Source organism: Artemia franciscana, chromosome 1 (assembly GCF_032884065.1).
Source record: "Artemia franciscana chromosome 1, ASM3288406v1, whole genome shotgun sequence".
Lineage (NCBI taxonomy): Eukaryota > Metazoa > Arthropoda > Branchiopoda > Anostraca > Artemiidae > Artemia > Artemia franciscana.
The window spans coordinates 38,175,304-38,193,333 of NC_088863.1; the positions used below are offsets into that span (position 1 = coordinate 38,175,304).

Consider the following 18,030-nt stretch of genomic DNA (forward strand, 5'->3'; position numbering starts at 1 on the left):
CTAGCAACCCATTCTTGCTTACAAGTCCCTCTTCCGTGAGAGACAAAGAATAACACAATCAGTTATCAGATGATCAAAGGCTATTCCTCAGGGTTGAAAAAAAAAAAAAATATTGGAAGAAGGGACTAAATTGACTTTGCAGCCAGTTGAACTTTATCCTTTGCACACCATAGGCTCTGGCTCGAGGACAAGCAAAAACCATCCTTTTTGGCCCCAGGCAAGAGTCGTACGGAGCTTTCCAAAATATAATGTCATATTCATCAATCCGGCCCGAGGTCCACACTTTCCGTAAAAACCACACAAGTTAGACCCTTACCAGTTTCCAGCAATAAGCTGGAATCGACGGCATAGGAAAAAAAAAACAAAAAAAAATGGGACAAAACCAAAGTGTTGCTGTGCAGTTTACTCTTCGCCTATAGTAGACGTATTTTGTTGAAATGTAAAAAGGAATTGTGCAACAAATTTTCGAATCTTTTTAATTCGACAACAAAAAAGAACTAGGAACAATATCTTGTATAATCTAGTTGGTATTAATTATAAAACTATCCGGAGCTTTTCAGGATCAAAATACCATAGATGACATTCTATTAATTATTACGAAACTACCTCATTGTTTTGTATTATCGTTTGTACCCGTTGCGTAACATCTTAATGCTAGGTTACAGTGATTGATAGACCATCGATATGAACTTTCTTACCGACAGATTTACAGGGATCGAATACAATGTGCACCAATTTGGACAAATTTCTAGCCTAAAGTGAACCGATTTTTACTTACAATTCCCTCTCCCGAGATAGACATCAAGTTCAACCGGAAACAAATAATGGGTACACCAACAAGCAAAAGTTGCAAACTCCTCATCTCTGAAAATGATTGTAACCTAACAGCCGATTATTACTTACTAGGCCCCTAAATGTCACTTTGCAGCCGGTTGAACTTTATCCTTTTCAATCGTAGACATCGTGACGGATGGAAACTTGGAACATTATCTTATGTAATCTAGTTGGTATTATAAAGCTATCTGTAACTTTTCAGGATCAAAATACCATCAGGGACCCATAAATTTCCTGTAATGACTCGCCATCCAGGATCGCTTATTATTGGATGGCGAGTCATTACAGGAAATTTATGGGTCCCTGATTTCATAGATGTGTACCAATTTGCACAAATTTGTAGCCCCTCGTGAGCCTCCTCTAGCAACCGATTCTTACTTACAAGTCCCTCTCCCGGGATATACATCCAAGTTCACCGGAAACAAATAATGGGTACACCAACTAGCAAAAGTTCCAAACCCCTTGTCGCTGAAGTCATTGTAGCCTAACAGCCGATTATTACTTACAACTCCCCTACATGTCTTACAATCGGGAACCAAGTTGTTCTTACCATCAATTACACCAGAAACAGATAATAGGTACACCAATCAGCAAAAGTTGCAAACCTCTCATTGCCAAAGATGATTATAAGCTAATAATCAACTGTTGCTTGGAAGTCCCCTACATATCTCACAATTGGTATCGGCCTATTTTTGGTTCAAGTGTGTACCTTACCACTGAAGTTGTCAACCCCTTGAAACTTTCAAACTGGTGTATGTCATGAAGGAATTTTTGTAACAAAAAATGGATGACATATACTTTGATCAGCTTATCAAGGTCTATCGATTGTCATTGAAAAAAAAATTCTATCTGTCTTAGTTCAAAAGTTGACTTTTTTGCCGGAGGCCAACTTTCTAACACCACCACTTAGAAAGGAGCAAAGGATAAGCTCTAATTTCTTTAGCAATGAGAGAACTTTTAAAGTTTAAGAGGTATATCTGATACCATTTCTCTATTGCAATCCCAAGTAGAAAAAAAGAATGGTAAAGTCAGCTGAAATCACGAACAGAAATGGCTAGAAACAATAGATGGCAGCACTTTCGGACCCGTGGGAAAATCGCACTTTTTTGTTTCTGTAAATTTTTCTATTTATCACTCAAAGAAGATATATTGGCTGTGGGGCCGGGGAACTACCGCATATATTTAACACTTATAGATTTTAGTCCATCTTCAATTTGAAACTGGTGCCTGCCTGCTTGCCTGCTAGAACGGAGCTTTCCACTCGAAAGCAGAAACATGGTTTGATGAAACGAAAGCTTGGCTGCACAACTTCAGATACTCCTCTCTGACATAGGCTATATAACTCCACTTCACTTAGCACACCATAGGCTCTGGCTCGAGGACAAGCAAAAACCATCCTTTTTGGCCCCAGGCAAGAGTTCTACGGAGCTTTCCAAAATGTAATGTCATATTCATCAATCCGGCCTGAGGTCCACACTTTCCGTAAAAACCGCACAGGTTAGACCCTTACCAGTTTCCAGGAATAAGCTGAGATCGCCGGCATAGGAAAAAAAAAAACAAAAAAAAAAAAACGGGACAAAACCAAAGTGTTGCTCTCGCAACACAATTAATTGTTTTGATTTGTCTTCCATAACATGCTTCTGCATCTCGCTTCTATGAAAATAGTCCAAATATAGTTTCATTTCTTTTTTTAAGCCTGCCCAAGCGGGACCCAAGCGGGCAAAGAAAGAAGTGTTTGAAGAAGGTAGAAACCAAACCAAAATGGAACAGTATGGCAAAGGAGAAACAATGGCTCGAATTCCCTTTGTGAATTTTGTCATCAACAGCGAGAAAAAAATGGATCAACTCAAACTATTGCATAAGATTCTGTATTCAAGACTGGGTGGTAAGTATCTGAAGTTAGGTTTCAGATTCAACTGCTGAGTTGTTATGGGTGACTCTTGGTTCACTTTTTTTTTAGGACAGAATTAATGATTCTAGAATCACAGAAACAGCAAATACCGTATTTTTATGTAAAAATTATTGGCTATATGGGAGAGGAGGGGTTCGTATATGCTAAGTTGGATAAGAAAGTAAAAAAAAATAAAAATAAAATTTGTAAAGATATCTTTTCCCGCTAAAAAAAACTTGTTCCGGAAGTTTATACTATATATTTTAAAAATTCACGGAATGCCGAGCATGGGTGGTTAAATACTTGAGAGAATTTGCTTTGATCTCAAATAAAGATTTTCCATTATTTACATAGATTACTATGTATATCATAATAGTTTTCTAGAAAAGGCTTTTGATCATCTATAGGGGAATATACAGGCACGTCATGTTCACCATTTTTGGTATATATACATGTATATATGGGGTGTGTCCCGGTCGTCATTTATATATCCCCCCTGTGCCCCCCAGCGTCCCCGTTGTAGTTGTTTCCCTGTGTCCCTGTCGTCATTTATATTCCCTTTGTCACGGTCATTATTTGTATCTCGGTGTCCCAGTCTATAATTTCTCTTTGAGTGTCTCGTTCGTCATTTATATTCCCTGTGTCCCGGTGTCACGGTCGTCATTTGTGTCCCGGTCTGTAATTTCGTCAGTCGACAAACAACTTCATGACGCATACAGCTCAATTCTTATAATGACGTCAGTCGACAAACGTGACGTCACTCGACACACACACAGACAACTTATTTTTATATATATAGATTTATGTATATATATATATATATATATATATATATATATATATATATATATATATATATATATATATATATATTTAGCTGTAGAAACCAATTATTTCTTGTTGGTAATGTTTGAAGAATTAATCTCCGTTCCGGCTTCTATCAATGAATATGAGAAATTCCTACAATTGGAAACTTTGACCCGAAGCAAACTTGGATTTTTTTAACCTGTAGGATTTTTTTTTTCCATTATTTTTTAGAGGTGTACAGGATAATATTGTGAAGTACACATTGGGAGGTAATAAACAAACAAAAAAACATAGGTTTATTTAAGGCCGGTGGTAGCAATGCAGCCGCCCGTTATCATTATTATATTGGATCCTTTTTTATGACCCTTCTGTGGAAATGATGGCTAATAGAAGTAAATACACGCTTACACACTTGGTGTTGAGTACGTTGACAACCGTTGGTGTTTTTGCAGAAAAAAATGGGTGTTTGCTGAGGGTACAACATGAAAAACAGTAGTGGAAGTCATGAGTTTCTTTTTCTAGGAAGGGAGAGGGAGATTTCAAAAAAGGCTAAATAATTTGATTAGGAAATGTTCAGGAAATTAAAGAAGTTTGAGGCCCCTTCAAGGCCTATACATGTAGTCAATTCACAATAATATTGGTGGGGGAACCAAATGTAATTTTCAATGCGTAGGGGATGGGCAATATTGTCGTTTTTCAATTGTTTTCAAAGAAAATACAAAAAAGCTTTCTTCAATGGACAAATACAGAATAGTTAGTCCTAAACTTGTTCATCCTAAAGGAACAACTGCTTCAAAAATTCAATTTACCTGAAGAATTACATCAATGAAGAAGCAAGGCCTTTGTGGGAGGTAACAAATACATTCTAGCTTCCATCAGACGCCTAATGCTTCATAAGGTAAATTTCTTGTCTCTGTTTAAGTTGCACAAGGAATTTATTTGATTGTTTGTATAAGCTAATTGTTAGGTCAGGTCTGTGAATGACTGATGTGGCTTTGGTAGAATGTTTACTGGCCAATGTATTGAATTATTCGCAAAATGTTGTGTTATTCTAGAGCAGCAGCTTTAAAAAGAAACGGATGGTAAAAATTGCAACATGTCTTTCAGACTTTACGGTAGGGTTGGAAACAAAAATGGTAAAAAAAAAAGCAGTAGCTTTTTCCCATCCTAGAAAATAGTTGAGTTCGGTCAGTGGAACTTTTAGACATAAATTCAGGGTCTTAAATACAACCTGGGAAGGTGGTTTTAATTGCCTACCTACTCTCCTTCTCCCTCCAAAGGGTACTGGCCTTTTATTATCTTACGTTTATTTTGTATAAAAATGGAACTTGAGGAATAGACCCTCTGCTGAAATGAGATGCAAGCAGGGGATTTTGAACCTTATGGGGAAAAAACTGTGATAAGAAAATGCTAGGGATTGTTCATTTCAAAAATTAAAAGCCAATGAAAAGAAATTGAGAGCCCAAAATTAAGGTTAAAAAAAAAATGGTCCCAATTTTGGTTAAAGAACCTGTCATGTATGAAATTGTTAATGCCCTGAAAATTAGGAAAGGGCTGATGTAGTAACTTGACACTTCCCAGGATAATTTTTGGGCCCTCGATTCATTCCTGAAAGTTCCATTCACCTAACTGAACTACTCTCCAAAATGGCAAGAAGCCCTTAATGTGAAAGGTACCATAAAAGTTACCAGCACTTCCTTTTTTTTACCTTTTTTTTTCTCCACCCTAAACGGCTGCATAATCGGTGATATCAATTCACGAAAACAGGAAGAGGTGGCTTGGCTTTCTTTTCAAATCTGAGGGTAGGGCAAAGATTTTCATTGTTGAAAATCTTTCAATTAACTTTTTTTTATAAAAGCATTTTTCAATAAATGTTCCGTTTTTCATATATCCCTATAATGTGTTTTTTTTTATATATTTAAGGTGGGGATGGCAGGGCTAAACCTTAGCGTCTGGTTGATGAGTAGTATGCTGATAACATAGCACTTTAATTACTTTACATGTAATTTGCAGGTTATGTTAACTACAGAAATAATTCTTCGCTTCCCTATATAGAAGAAAAAATGGCAATGAATTACTAAGGGTGGTAAATCAGGCCAAAACCTCTAAACTTTTTAATTACAGATTTCTCCTTTTTAGTTCTCTTTAAATTTTTCTCTTTTAGTTCGTTTTATATATTTTTTCTTTTTACTTCTTTGTTTAGATTGAATTTTCTTTTAGGTCGTAAACCCTATTTTTATTTATAGGAAAAAAAGCGTCACAAATTAAAAATAGTATCCTACAATTTGACGGTTATCCTTTTGGAGAAGATTCAAAGGAGTATAAAGAGAAACACAACTGGATCAGCAAACATAACCTTGACGTGTTAAATAATATTACTGGCCTCTTAGGTTAGTGACCTCTTTTTCCTAATAGACTCATCATCGTAAATTATCATCAGTTTTGTCTAAAGGTCGTAACTGATATTTTCGTTAAATAGTGCAGTCAGTGTAATCTACACCCCAAAGGATAGATTAGGGATGTCAATGTCGTGATTTGGGTCGGTTTTGGGTAGCGATCACATCCAAATACCGGCCTAGTTAGTTGGTAAAGGGCAGACAAAACTTGTCGTTTTTTGAAGTGCTTGGTGAATCTCATCAGGATCGTGTCTGTAGTAACGATGAGTTCGTTACTGGTGATTCTTAAAATCACCCTATCAGTGTAATTTACATTCCAAAGTCGTGGTGACTCCAGTCGTCTTCAAGGTAGCACCCAAAAATGTGGCCGTGCGTCTTTTCTCGGTATAAGAAAAGGAATGTCTAAGAAATAATGTTTGATGTATATTATCAGCGCTGTGGTTATAAGCTGTAACTGGTTGTTTAAAAAATCGTACAACCAGTATATTTCGTATCCTAAAGTATAGGTCAAGGTGATTTGAACCAACTTTAATATATGAATCCAGTTCTATTTATATTTCTAAAACATTACATATTTTTGTTCTTATTATGTCTTAATGACTTCCTGAATATCTCCAACTCAAGGAGTGAAAGAGAATAAGGGAATATTAAACATTTTTTGTGGCTATGGAGGTATTGAGGTATTTTACATTTTTTTGGATATGAATGGGGAATGGGAGAAAGTATAACTTCATTTTTTTTCATATTCTTTCTGTAGTTGAGATTTGAATTTAGACGTCATTTAAATTCTTTACATTATTTTCAGAGTTGGAAGACAAAGACGCTTTTGATATCTATTGGCCTTGATAGTTCTGACCATTTGGGGTGATAATATGGGTTTTCCCTTGTTCGTTTCATCAAAACAGTAGTACTAATACCGCAGTTAGTTTCAAATCAAATACAAAAAAAACAAACATCAGTGGTACATGGGACGCTAAGCCTGCGAATTAATAATAAATACAGGGTGGGCCAATTGTCACTTTGGTTTTTGGTTTTCGCTGTTTGGGTTTCAATTATTGAGCCTTGATTTTGATAGTTAAGTTTTACAATTTGTGTACGTTGTACGGTATTGAATTTATCTATTATTTATGCCTTTATTCAGTGCTTTTGCATTCTTGGTGCGATACTTCACAAGCTACAATTTTTTATTTTTCATAGCCCTCCCAACTCCTTTGAATAGAATGAAACATTGAAACTGTGTTATCTTTGTTAATTTAGGTCTGAAGAAAGGTGGAACCAAGGAAGAAGTTGTTGACAGAATGATGAGCTTTCTCATGGCTCCGGAAGATCATGGAAAAGTGCCGCCCACACCTGGAAAGAGGGGAAGAACACCGAAGAAAGCAAAAGCAAAGGGAGGTAGCTCTCAAGACGAAGCTATCGACGAATCTCAAGAGGTATTATTTCATCCTACCTACAACTGTACCCAAATTTTAACTGGGAGGAGAAAAGGAGAGCTAACTATGGAAAGAGGTCTTGTTAACCATAAAATAGTAGAAAAGAGCATGTTTGTGTCTAACTTTCTGCATTATGGGGGGAGGGGGAGTTTGAACCTCTAATCCTGCCCCTTTTCACCTAGGCATGGTGTCAGTCTTCACCTTTTTAAACGGAGCTGAGGTTTTACATGCCCAAATGACACGTGTTAGCATGTATAAAATTTTTACAAAAATACTTTATCGAGATTATAAATATGATTCTTTTTTGTTTCAATACCATTAAGAACTAGACGGATAATATTCCTTACAAAATGTGGGCTAAAATTTCTATTGATTTTTTTTAGCACAAACATCTGAATGTCTGTGTGGTATTGTATGTAAGGTGCACGGCTACCTGAATAAAAAAGGGAAAAGTGCAAAATGTAATCAAATAAATACCGACGAGGGCAACATCGTATGAAAAATAAGAATTTTCTAGACAGGGATTCAAATTAAACTTAAGCAAATATTTCAGCTGAATGACTAATAGCCATTTTTAGCGAAATATAATTCAAAAACTAAAATTAAGAAATAAATAAAAATGTAGCGCACTCAAAAACTTCAATAAAATAGTGAAGGATTAAAAATTACAAAAAATTAACAGCCATAGCTTCATTGTGTTGCGAGAGCAACACTTTGGTTTTGTCGTGTTTTTTTTTTGTTTTTTTTTTTGTTCCTAGCATCCCGATTTCAGCTTATTCCTAGAAAGTGGTAAGGGTCTAACCTCTGCGGTTTTTACGGAAAGTGTGGACCTTAGGCCGGATTGATGAATATGACTTTACATTTTCGAAAGCTTCGTAGAACTCTTGCTTGGGGCCAAAAAGGATGGTTTTTGCTTGTCCTTGAGCCAGAGCCTATAGTGTGTGAAGTGAAGAGGAGTTGTATAGCCTATGTCAGAGAGGACTATCTGAAGTTATGCAGCCAAGCTTTCGTTTCATCAAACCATGTTTCTGCTTTCGAGTGGAAAGCTCCGTTCTAGCAGGCAGGCACCAGTTTCAAATTGAAGATGGACTAAAATCTATAAGTGTTAAATATATGCGACAGTTACCCTGCCCCACAGCCAATATATCTTCTTTGAGTGATAAATAGAAAAATTTAGAGAAGCAAAAAAGCGGCATTTTCCCACGGGTCCGAAAGTGCTGCCATCTATTTTTTTCTACCCATTTCTGTTCGTGATTTCAGCTGAGTTTATCATTCGGTTTTTCGCACTTGGGATTGCGGTAGAGAAATGGTATCAGATGTGCCTCTTAAACTTTAAAAGTTCTCTCATTGCTAAAGAAATTAGAGTTTATCCTTTGCTCCTTTCTAAGTGATGACGTTAGAAAGTTGGCCTTCGGCAAAAAAGTCAACTTTTGAACTAAGACAGCTAGATTTTTTTTTTCGACGGCAGTCGATAGCTTTTGATGAGCTGATCAAAGTATATGTCATCCATTTTTTTGTACAAAAATTCCTTCATGAGATATACCAGTTTGAAAGTTTAAAGGGGTTGACAACTTCAGTAGTAAGGTACACACTGAAACCAAAAATAGACCGATACCAATTGTGAGACATAGGGGAGTTGTAAGCAACGGTCGGCTGTTAGCTCATAATCATCCTCGGCAATGAGGGGTTCGCAACTCTTACTAGTTGGTGTACCTATTTTTTGTTTCCGTTGTATTTGATGGTAAGACCAATTTGGTTCCAGTGGTAAGACATGTAGGGGACTTGTAAGTAATAATCGGCTGTAAGGCTACAATCATCTTTAGCAATGAGGAGTTTGCAACTTTTGCGAGTTGGTGTACCTAGTATGTATTTTAGCATCCTTACAGATTAACAACTTCAGCGTTTAGTCGCAGCGAGGAAACAAAACCAAAGTGTTGCTCTCGCAACACTTTACTCGGCGAAGCCGAGCAAAGGTTGCCGCAACACCTCACGTTGCCCATGCAACGTAGATCTAGTTTCATCTTAATATTTCAGCTAAGACTGAAAATAGAAGATTTTGATTCGCCCCATATAGTGCTATTAAAAATTCAAACGACTCCAAATTGCATTGTTTGCTTTGTTGAATGCGAGACTTCACAGAATTACACTTCATTGGCGATTGCTACTGATTTATTTCATAATACTTTAGGTCATTTTGTCATATAACAATATACAATAAAAAAGGGAAGGATAAAAAAAGAAGATTTTTTTTTGCCAGCGAAGGCAACAGAATTCTGCTTCGACTACTAATAGCAACCTACTGTTGGGAATGGTTATCCAATTAGTTTAATAAATTCTGTAATTGCAAAACGTATAAAAAATTGTCTGATTGTGACGCAGTAAATGCAAATTAAAGGGAAAATTCAGTTTATCTTGGTCTGCCCTACATTAAAGTGGTTTCAGACCACATTTCCAAAAATCGAAGGAAAAATAATATTTTCATTTACTATTGACCCAGAAACTATCAGTTTCCAAAATTTACCAAGATAAGGCCCTATCCTGATAGGTGAAAACTCTGGTGTCTAAAGAATTCCTTGCTCTTGTGGTCTTTTTTCCTTCGGAAGAACTGATCAACAACTTACGGATAGATTAAGTCAGCACTCTACCTCAATTAATAACACCTTTAAAAAGCGGAAAAAAAAACCAGAAAATTTTGACTCTGCTCTCAAAAAACACATATTTAGCTCCCCAGAAATTTCCTAAGTCTTGTTTTTAGTAGACAGGCAAGGAATTTGAATTTGTAACAATGCTCTTACTGTTTCAACGAACAAAGAAATTGAGGAAAACCCCCTGCCGTATCTTGATACAGGTTTAAAATGATGTTTTTTTAATTAGTAGAATAAGCAAGCTTACTAAGAACTCCCACGCCCGGATGATTTCCCAACTAAGATTTCCCACGCCCGGTGGCACATAAAGTGCCAATGATACGTCTCCACGAAGACCTCTTCAGTATCTTCGGCCAAAGATCATCAAGGGATGTTCTTGAGAGCGCTGTGTCTTTTTGTAGGCATCGTCCAAGTGTAGCCTTCTGTCGGCCCTGCCGTCGAACTCCTGGAGGAGTCCAACACCAAACATCAAGAGGTAGTTGGCTGCTCTGTATTCTAACCATGAGTTCCCAATATCGCCACTGACTGCTTATGACTTCATCAAATGACAAGTGGCTGTTTAGTCTTCTCTCTAATGAATGATTTGGTAATTTTATCCGTCCAGTCGATTCAGAGAATCCGTCAAAGACAATTATTCTCAAAACTTAGGATTCTTTTCTCTAGCAATTTTGTCAGTTCCCAGCTTTCAAAACCATACATTAGCACTGACAGGATATTACTATTCAACTCAATTTCAGCTTCAAAGAGAAAATGGTATTTCTCCAAACGTTTCTGAAATTATCAAAGGCGCTTCTTGCGTGCGTGATACGCGTGGTGATTTCATGCTCAGGGCTTCCATCGGTGCTTACTAGACTCCCAACATATCTAAACATCTACTCCTTCAATTTCATTTCCTTTAACTGTCAGCGGCTCAGCAGGTAGTTTATTCAAAGTATTGTTTATCATTTTCATCTTTTGTGTGCTTATTGTCAAACCTATTCGTTCACTTACTTTAGAAAAACGAAGCCTGAAGGTAGAGCCATGGTCAATGCCTGTCATCAACTGAAGATGAAATAGAAAACAATATTCTGGGGCCTAGAAGATCAGGCATAATCTATTGCTAATAATGACTGTTTAATATGATTGTGTGGTGGGGATTCTATGAAATTAGAACAGTAAATAAGGAAATATAGTTCAAAGGTATGGCTATTAAATAACAAGACAGTGTGTTAAATATGCTGGAAATTTTTTTTTTTTTTTATCTTTATTCATATTTATAGACACTCTTTATCCCCACCACGCTTTTAATCTCGTAGTTCTGGTTTGGAAAACTCTGTCGAGAACGAAACACTGCTGATAAACTTATCTTACCCAAATTCATGTTATCCAATTTTTGGATTTTGGCTACATTTGGAAACATTTTGGATTATTCATCCGAAATGATTTAGGTCTCCCGTTTGGAGACTTTCTCTGAATTATTTAGGTCTCTCATTTGGATCAGATGGCAAAACTACTATAACACTTGTTATCTCAGCATTGAAAGAACAGCTTAGAAAGTAGTATAGACTGCTTGCTCGAGTTAAAAGCCAGTTTCACAAAATAACCCTGGCCAGACTTCACAATGCTTTTTTTGCCTCACATGTCTTCTTTTCAGTCCCTTTGTGGAGTTTTTTTCGCAATATCTGAGAGGAAGAAAATAAGATTTCTGTTCTTCCAAATATTGCTAATTTCTTCTGCAGTTGCTGCTTTGGACTCGCATCCGGTACATTTCGAGTAGATACTGCGTTTTTTATATTTCTTCATAAATGGACCAGCTTGTGAACAGGTTCCTTAAGGGCCGAGGAAATGTTGTCGACTTCCCACTTAACTATAACTTAATTGTGTTCCCTAAGTAGCTGATAGGTTTTTTTTTTGTGAATTTTGTTTCGTTTATTATTTGCATTTTTGTTTTATTTTTCTGTGTTTTTGCACTTCTCTAAGTGCATTCCATATATGTAAAGAGGGTTGAAATAAATAATTATTATTATTTCGGAAACTTTCTCCCTTTCTCTATGTATGAATCAGCGAGCCCAAAGATAAAACTGAGATTGCATTATAGCGCAATATGGCCCCCTATTTTTAAAAATAGGTATGTAAGTCTTGTGGCTCTAATTACACTCAAAAATAGGTATTTTATTCTTCTTAAACATATTTTTGGCTAACATAAGCTTACTGCACACACTTAAAAAGTTTTTTTTCTAGGCTATTTTAAGCTCTTTTTTTTTTAAGATTCTCAAAAATGGTACTTTTTTGGCCGAACTTTTCAGAGTCTGTATGTGTTTTAGGGCGATTATTTCTAATTTCATCTTTGATTTTGCCATATGAACTAACCTTAGTGGAAGTGATTCTCAGTCCCCCCCCCCACCCCCTTCCAAATTGATATGCGAAAGTAAAGTTCTCCTAAGAATCCCTTTTAACTATATATACCGCTGATCGCGGATTCAAAGTTGGGACTTCATACTCAGGGTTTTGCTTGGAGTTTTATAAACCTACTTGATTCATTTTTTAAAAATTTCTTAATTGCCTTGTATTTATTTTGAATATTAACGTTTGATTTAATTTTAGACACCACGGCGTGCTGAGAAACGAAATACTCCTGTAAGCAAGACGTCTAAGTCTGCAGCCAAGAAGAGGAAAAACGAGCCACCTAGCGTAAGTAATCTAAACTATAGAGCTAGAACTAGAATTATAAACTTTTTTAGAACTATAAACTAGGCTGAGCTTTTAGAGTCGCTCCACTGACCCCCGTTCCGGACCAAATAACCAGCGATACCAGGAATCGAACTCTTGTCCTCACGGACAAAGGGTTTCAAATCTAGCTTGCTAATCATAAAAGGAATGTAGCTAAAATTATTGATTGTTAAACAAATGTTATTTGTTAAGTATTTGTTTAGTAAATTTTTGTTAAACAAAAATTTAATCAATAAGATTTGAAAAAAAAGTAATAAGAACTCAAGCTCTGTGTTTCCCATGTAGAGAAGCAGATGTGTTTGCTTTAAATTAGTCTCCTGTATTTGATGAAAATAATTTATTAGCTCTAAAAGTTGAAAAAAAGCATTATTTTCAGATGTTGAAAAACAAGCGTCTACAATAATGCGATCTTTGTGATACTGTTTTAGGGTGGGTGGCAAACCCCCTTACCCACCCCCTGTAACTTGCCAAATTTTAAAACTTTATGTTGTCTTTTTGTTAATTATTCTTTGTATTCTGGAATTATTTAGAAGGGTTTGGAGTACACTATAATTCTTTTAGTGCTTGGGGCTTTTTAGGGTCTAGTGTTTTTGTGTTTAGCCCATATAGCAGAGAAGAACTTTCAAGAGATAATATTGCTTTATGTAAGATACCCCCCCCCCCTCCTCTCTTTGTAGGTATTAAATAAAAAAAACAAGATTTTTTAAATTAAAGTAAGGAGCGACATTAAAACTTAAAACGAACAGAAATTACTCCGTATATGAAAGGGGCTTTTCTTCCTCAACGCCTCCCTCTGTACGCTAAAGTTTGACTCTTTCTCTTAGCTCTACTTTTTTTAAAATGAAAAAACTTTAGCGTAAAGAGCGGGGCGTTGAGGAAGAAAAGCCCCTTTCATATACGGAGTAATTTCTGTTCGTTTTAAGTTTTAATGTCGCTCCTTACTTTCATTTAAAAAAACTTGTTTTTTTTATTTAATTTCTGGACGATTTTGAATTCATGCATGTTTTGATCTTGGCTCTCCGCACATAAATAATTAAAAATAAATTTGTATATTAATTTTCTTTTTGGCTAAATGGCTTTCTCATAGTTTTAATCGGAAGATTTTGAGAAAAAGGGAGAGAGGGAGGAAGCCTAGCTGCCCTCTAATTTTTTGATTACTTAAAAAGGCAACTAGAACTTTTAATTGTTTTACGAAAATTTTCATTTGTAAAAAATATACGTAATTTACGAATTAACTTACGTAACGAACTTATATATTCGTATATTTGTATTGCGTATATGTGGGAGTTCACCCCTCATCGATACCTCGCTCTTTACACTAAAGCTTAAATTCTGTCCCAATTCCTTAAGAATGACCCTTGAATCACAAAGGCCGTAGAATAAATAGTTGAAATTACTAAAAATACTTTCGCGTAAAGAGCGAGGTATTACGAGGAGGTAAACCCCTCATATGCGCAATAATTTCTCCTCGTTTTAAGTTTTAATGCTGCTCCTCACTTTCATTAGAAAAAACTTCTCATATTTATTTTTTCCTTATTTTTTTAAATAATGCAAAAAAATCCTGCACCCCCTTCATTGAAAGTCTCTTCCCCCATGAGAAGTTTTTCCATGGAAATATCCTCCTGCGTAACCCCCTCCCCACCTCAACTCTCCCTCCCAAACCAAAAAAAAAATCCCCTGAAAACGCCCGTACACTTCCCAGTAACCATTACTATATGTAAACACAGGTCAAAGTTTGTAACTTGCAACCCCTCCCAGGGAGACTGCGGGGTAGTAAGTCGTCCCTAAAGACATAGTTATTAGGTTTGTTGACTGGTGAATAAAATGGCTATCTCAGAATTTTGATCCGGTGACTTTTGGAAAAAAATGAGCATGGGAGGGGGCCTAGGTGCCCTCCAATATTTTGGTCACTGAAAATGGGCACTAGAACTTTTAATTTCCGTTAGAATGAGCCCTTCCGCGACATTCTAGGACGACTGGGTCTATACGATCTCCCCTGGGAAAAAAAAAAAAACAAATAAACACGCATCCGTGATTTGTCTTGTGGCAAAAAATGCGAAATTCCACATTTTTGTAGATAGGAGCTTGAAACTTCTACAATAAGATTCTCTGATACGCTTAATCTGATGGTGTGATTTTCGTTAAGATTGTATGACTTTTAGGGGGTGTTTTCCCCTATTTTCTAAAATGAGGCAAATTTTCTCAGGCTCGTAACTTTTGATAGGTCAGACTAATCTTGATAAAAGTTATATATTTGAAATCAGCATTAAAATGTGATTTTTTTTTATGTAGCTATTGGTATCAAAATTCCATTTTTTAGAGTTTTGGTTACTATTGAGCCGGGTCGCTCCTTACTACAGTTCGTTACCACGAACTGTTTGAAACGGAGCGAACTTTAGTAGTGTTACGTTTTGCCTGTCTTCATTTTATATTATTTTTCCGTGTGTTGTTTAGTTTGTTTCATTTTGGCCTATTTATTTCTTTTAATTCGGTAGAATGATGAATTGGCTGCAACAGTGAAGAAGCTGTTAGACGGAGCTAATTTAGAGGAATTTACAATGAAGTCAATAGTGCAAAAGGTTTTAAATGCTTATCCAGAGCACAGTCTTCAAAATAAAAAGGGCTTCATCAAAGGAGTGTTTAAAGAGGTAGTTTCTACGCTATATTCTGACAGCTCATCTAATTACTACACAGCTGAATCTTCACCGCAGTGGTCCTTCTCTCCTGGCAGAGATATCCGGAGACTACTACCGCAAAGCAGCTCATCTCTTCAGTCTGTGAGTTTCTTAGAATATTAATGTAGGTTTTTATGGCACTTGGTATTAACCAAGTTAATTCTGAAAAATTTGAAAAAATGAGGTATTTTTAACTTACGAACGGGTGATCGGATCTCAATGAAATTTGATATTAGAAGGATATCGTGTCTCAAAGCTTCTATTTTAAATCCTGACTGGATCTGGTGACGTTGGGGGAAGTTTGGGGTGGGGGAACCTAAAATCATGGAAAATGCTTAGATTGGAGGGATCGGGATGAAACTTGGTGGGAAACATAAGCAGAAGTCTTTCATACGTGATTTACATAATTGGAACGGATCCGATCTATGGGGGGGGGGGTTATTCTGAAAAATAAGAAAAATGTCGTATTTTTAACTTACGAATGAGTGATCGGATCTTCATGAAACTTCATATTTAGAAGGACCTCGTAACTCAGATCTCTTATTTTAAATCTCAACCGGATCAAACGTAATTGGGGGGGGGGGTGGAAATCTTAGAAAATACTTAAAGCGGTGAGATCAGGATGAAACTGGATGGGAAGAATAAAAACCTGTCTAAGATACGTGACTGACATAACCGGACCGGATCTGCTCTCTTTGGTGGAATTGGAGGGGGGGGGGTAATTTTGAAAATTGAGGTATTTGTAACTTAGGAAAGGGTGACCAGATCTTAATGAAATTTGATATTTAGAAGGATCTTGTGCTTTAAAGTTCTTATTTAAATTCCGACTAGATCCTGTGTCGTTGGGGGGAGTTGGAGGGGGAAACTGGAATTCTTGGAAAACGCGGATTCGCTCTCTTTGGGGGAGTTGGGCGGAGGGGTTCAGTGATTTGGCGAGTTTGGTGTTTCTGGACCTGCTAGGACGATGAAAATTAATAGGCGTGTCAGGGAGCTGCACAAATTGACTTGATAAAGTCGATTTCCCAGATTCGACCATCTGGGGGGCTAAAGGGAGTGGAAAAATTAGAAAAAATTAGGTATTTATAACTTACGAGTGGGTGATCGGATCTTAATGAAATTTTATATTTAGAGGGATCGTGTGCTTTAAAGTTCTTGTTTAAATTCTGACCAGATCCTGTGACGTTGGAGTGGGAAACCGGAATTCTTGGAAAACGTGAAAATTGGGGTATTTTTATCTTACGAATACATGCTCGGATCTTAATGAAATTTGATTTTTAGAAAGAATTCATGTCTCAGAGCTCTTATTTCAAATCCCGACCAGATCGTTTGACATTGGGGGGAGTTGGAGGGGGAAATCTTGGAAAAACACTTGGAGTGTAGGAATCGGGATGAAGCTTGGTGGATAGAATAAACAAATGTCCTTGATACGTGATTGACAGAATCGTACTGGATTCGCTCTCTTTGGGAGGAGGGGTTCAGTGATTTGGCGAGTTTGGTGCTTCTGGACGTGCTAGGACGATGAAAATTGATAGGTGTGTCAGGGAGCTGCACAATTTGACTTGATAAATTCGTTTTCCCAGATTCGACCATCTGGGGGGCTAAATGGAGAGGAAAAATTAGGTATTTATAACTTACGAGTGGGTGATCGGATCTTAATGAATTTTGATATTTAGAAGGACATCGTGACTCAGAGCTCTTATTTTAAATCCTGACCGGCATTAAACCTCTTATTTTCCTTTTTAAATCAATCTATTGATTCATAGAATTTTGTTAGAGCTCATACCATATGATCTCTTGGCTCTTAGCTCTTCTCGCCTCGTCACAAGTGCCATATGAGCTCTTAGCTCTTGTTATTTTGGTTCACCGTACATGAATAATTAAAACGAAAGTTGCATATTAATTATAATTTTTTGGCTAAACGTCCTTCTCAAAGTTTTGATCGGGCGATCTTGAGAAAAAAGGGGCAGGGAGGGGGCCCAGTTGCCCTCCAATTTTGTTGGCAATTTAAAAAGGCCACTAGAACTTTTATTTTATTTGCGAACGTTTTTATTAGTAATAAATATACGTAACTTACAAATCAACTTGCGTAATGAACTTCTATAGTTGTATATTTTTATTACATATACGACAGGGTTCGCCCCCTCGTCAATACCTGGCTCTTTACACTATAGTTTGAAATTTGTTCCAGGTCTTTAAGAATGACCCCTGAATCACAAAAGCCGTTTGATTAGAACTTCCCAATAACCAATACTATATGTAAACAACGGGCTAAGTTCATAACTTGCAGTCCCTCCTCCAGGGACTGTGGGGGATTAAGTCGTCCTCAAAGATATAGCAATTATATTTTTCGATTATACTAAACAAAATGGCTATCTCAAAATTTTATCCGGTGACTTTGGGAAAAAGTTAGCGTGGGAGGGGGGCTAGTTGCCCTCCAATTTTTTGGTCACTTAAAAAAGCTCTAGAGCTTTCATTTTCTGTTAAAATGTGCTCTCTTGTTACATTTTAGGACCACTTGTTCGGTACGATCACCCTTGGAAAAACAACAACAAAAAAACAAATAATCCGTGATCTTTCTTCTTGCAAAAAACACAAAATTCCACATTTTTGCAGATATGAACTTTATAACTTTATATTACT

At 36.6% G+C, this 18,030-nt stretch overlaps 2 protein-coding genes and 1 long non-coding RNA gene across 5 annotated transcripts in view; 2 read left to right on the forward strand and 1 right to left on the reverse strand.

Annotated features, from left to right (window-relative positions):
- The window catches only part of LOC136029216 (ubiquitin-conjugating enzyme E2-22 kDa-like), a 104,494-nt gene that overhangs the window by 85,247 nt on the left and 1,217 nt on the right, over positions 1–18,030 (reverse strand). The window lies entirely within an intron of this gene.
- LOC136029209 (protein DEK-like) overlaps positions 1–18,030 on the forward strand; it is a 45,668-nt gene that overhangs the window by 21,686 nt on the left and 5,952 nt on the right. For both annotated transcript variants that reach the window (XM_065707364.1, XM_065707375.1), the window contains exons 3-7: positions 2,530–2,719; positions 5,779–5,922; positions 7,186–7,361; positions 12,590–12,676; positions 15,211–15,492. In XM_065707364.1, coding sequence (XP_065563436.1) covers positions 2,530–2,719; positions 5,779–5,922; positions 7,186–7,361; positions 12,590–12,676; positions 15,211–15,492 — 879 coding nt within the window. The remainder of the gene's footprint in view (positions 1–2,529; positions 2,720–5,778; positions 5,923–7,185; positions 7,362–12,589; positions 12,677–15,210; positions 15,493–18,030) is intronic.
- Positions 1–18,030, forward strand: part of LOC136029233 (uncharacterized) — a 114,897-nt gene that overhangs the window by 21,522 nt on the left and 75,345 nt on the right. The window lies entirely within an intron of this gene.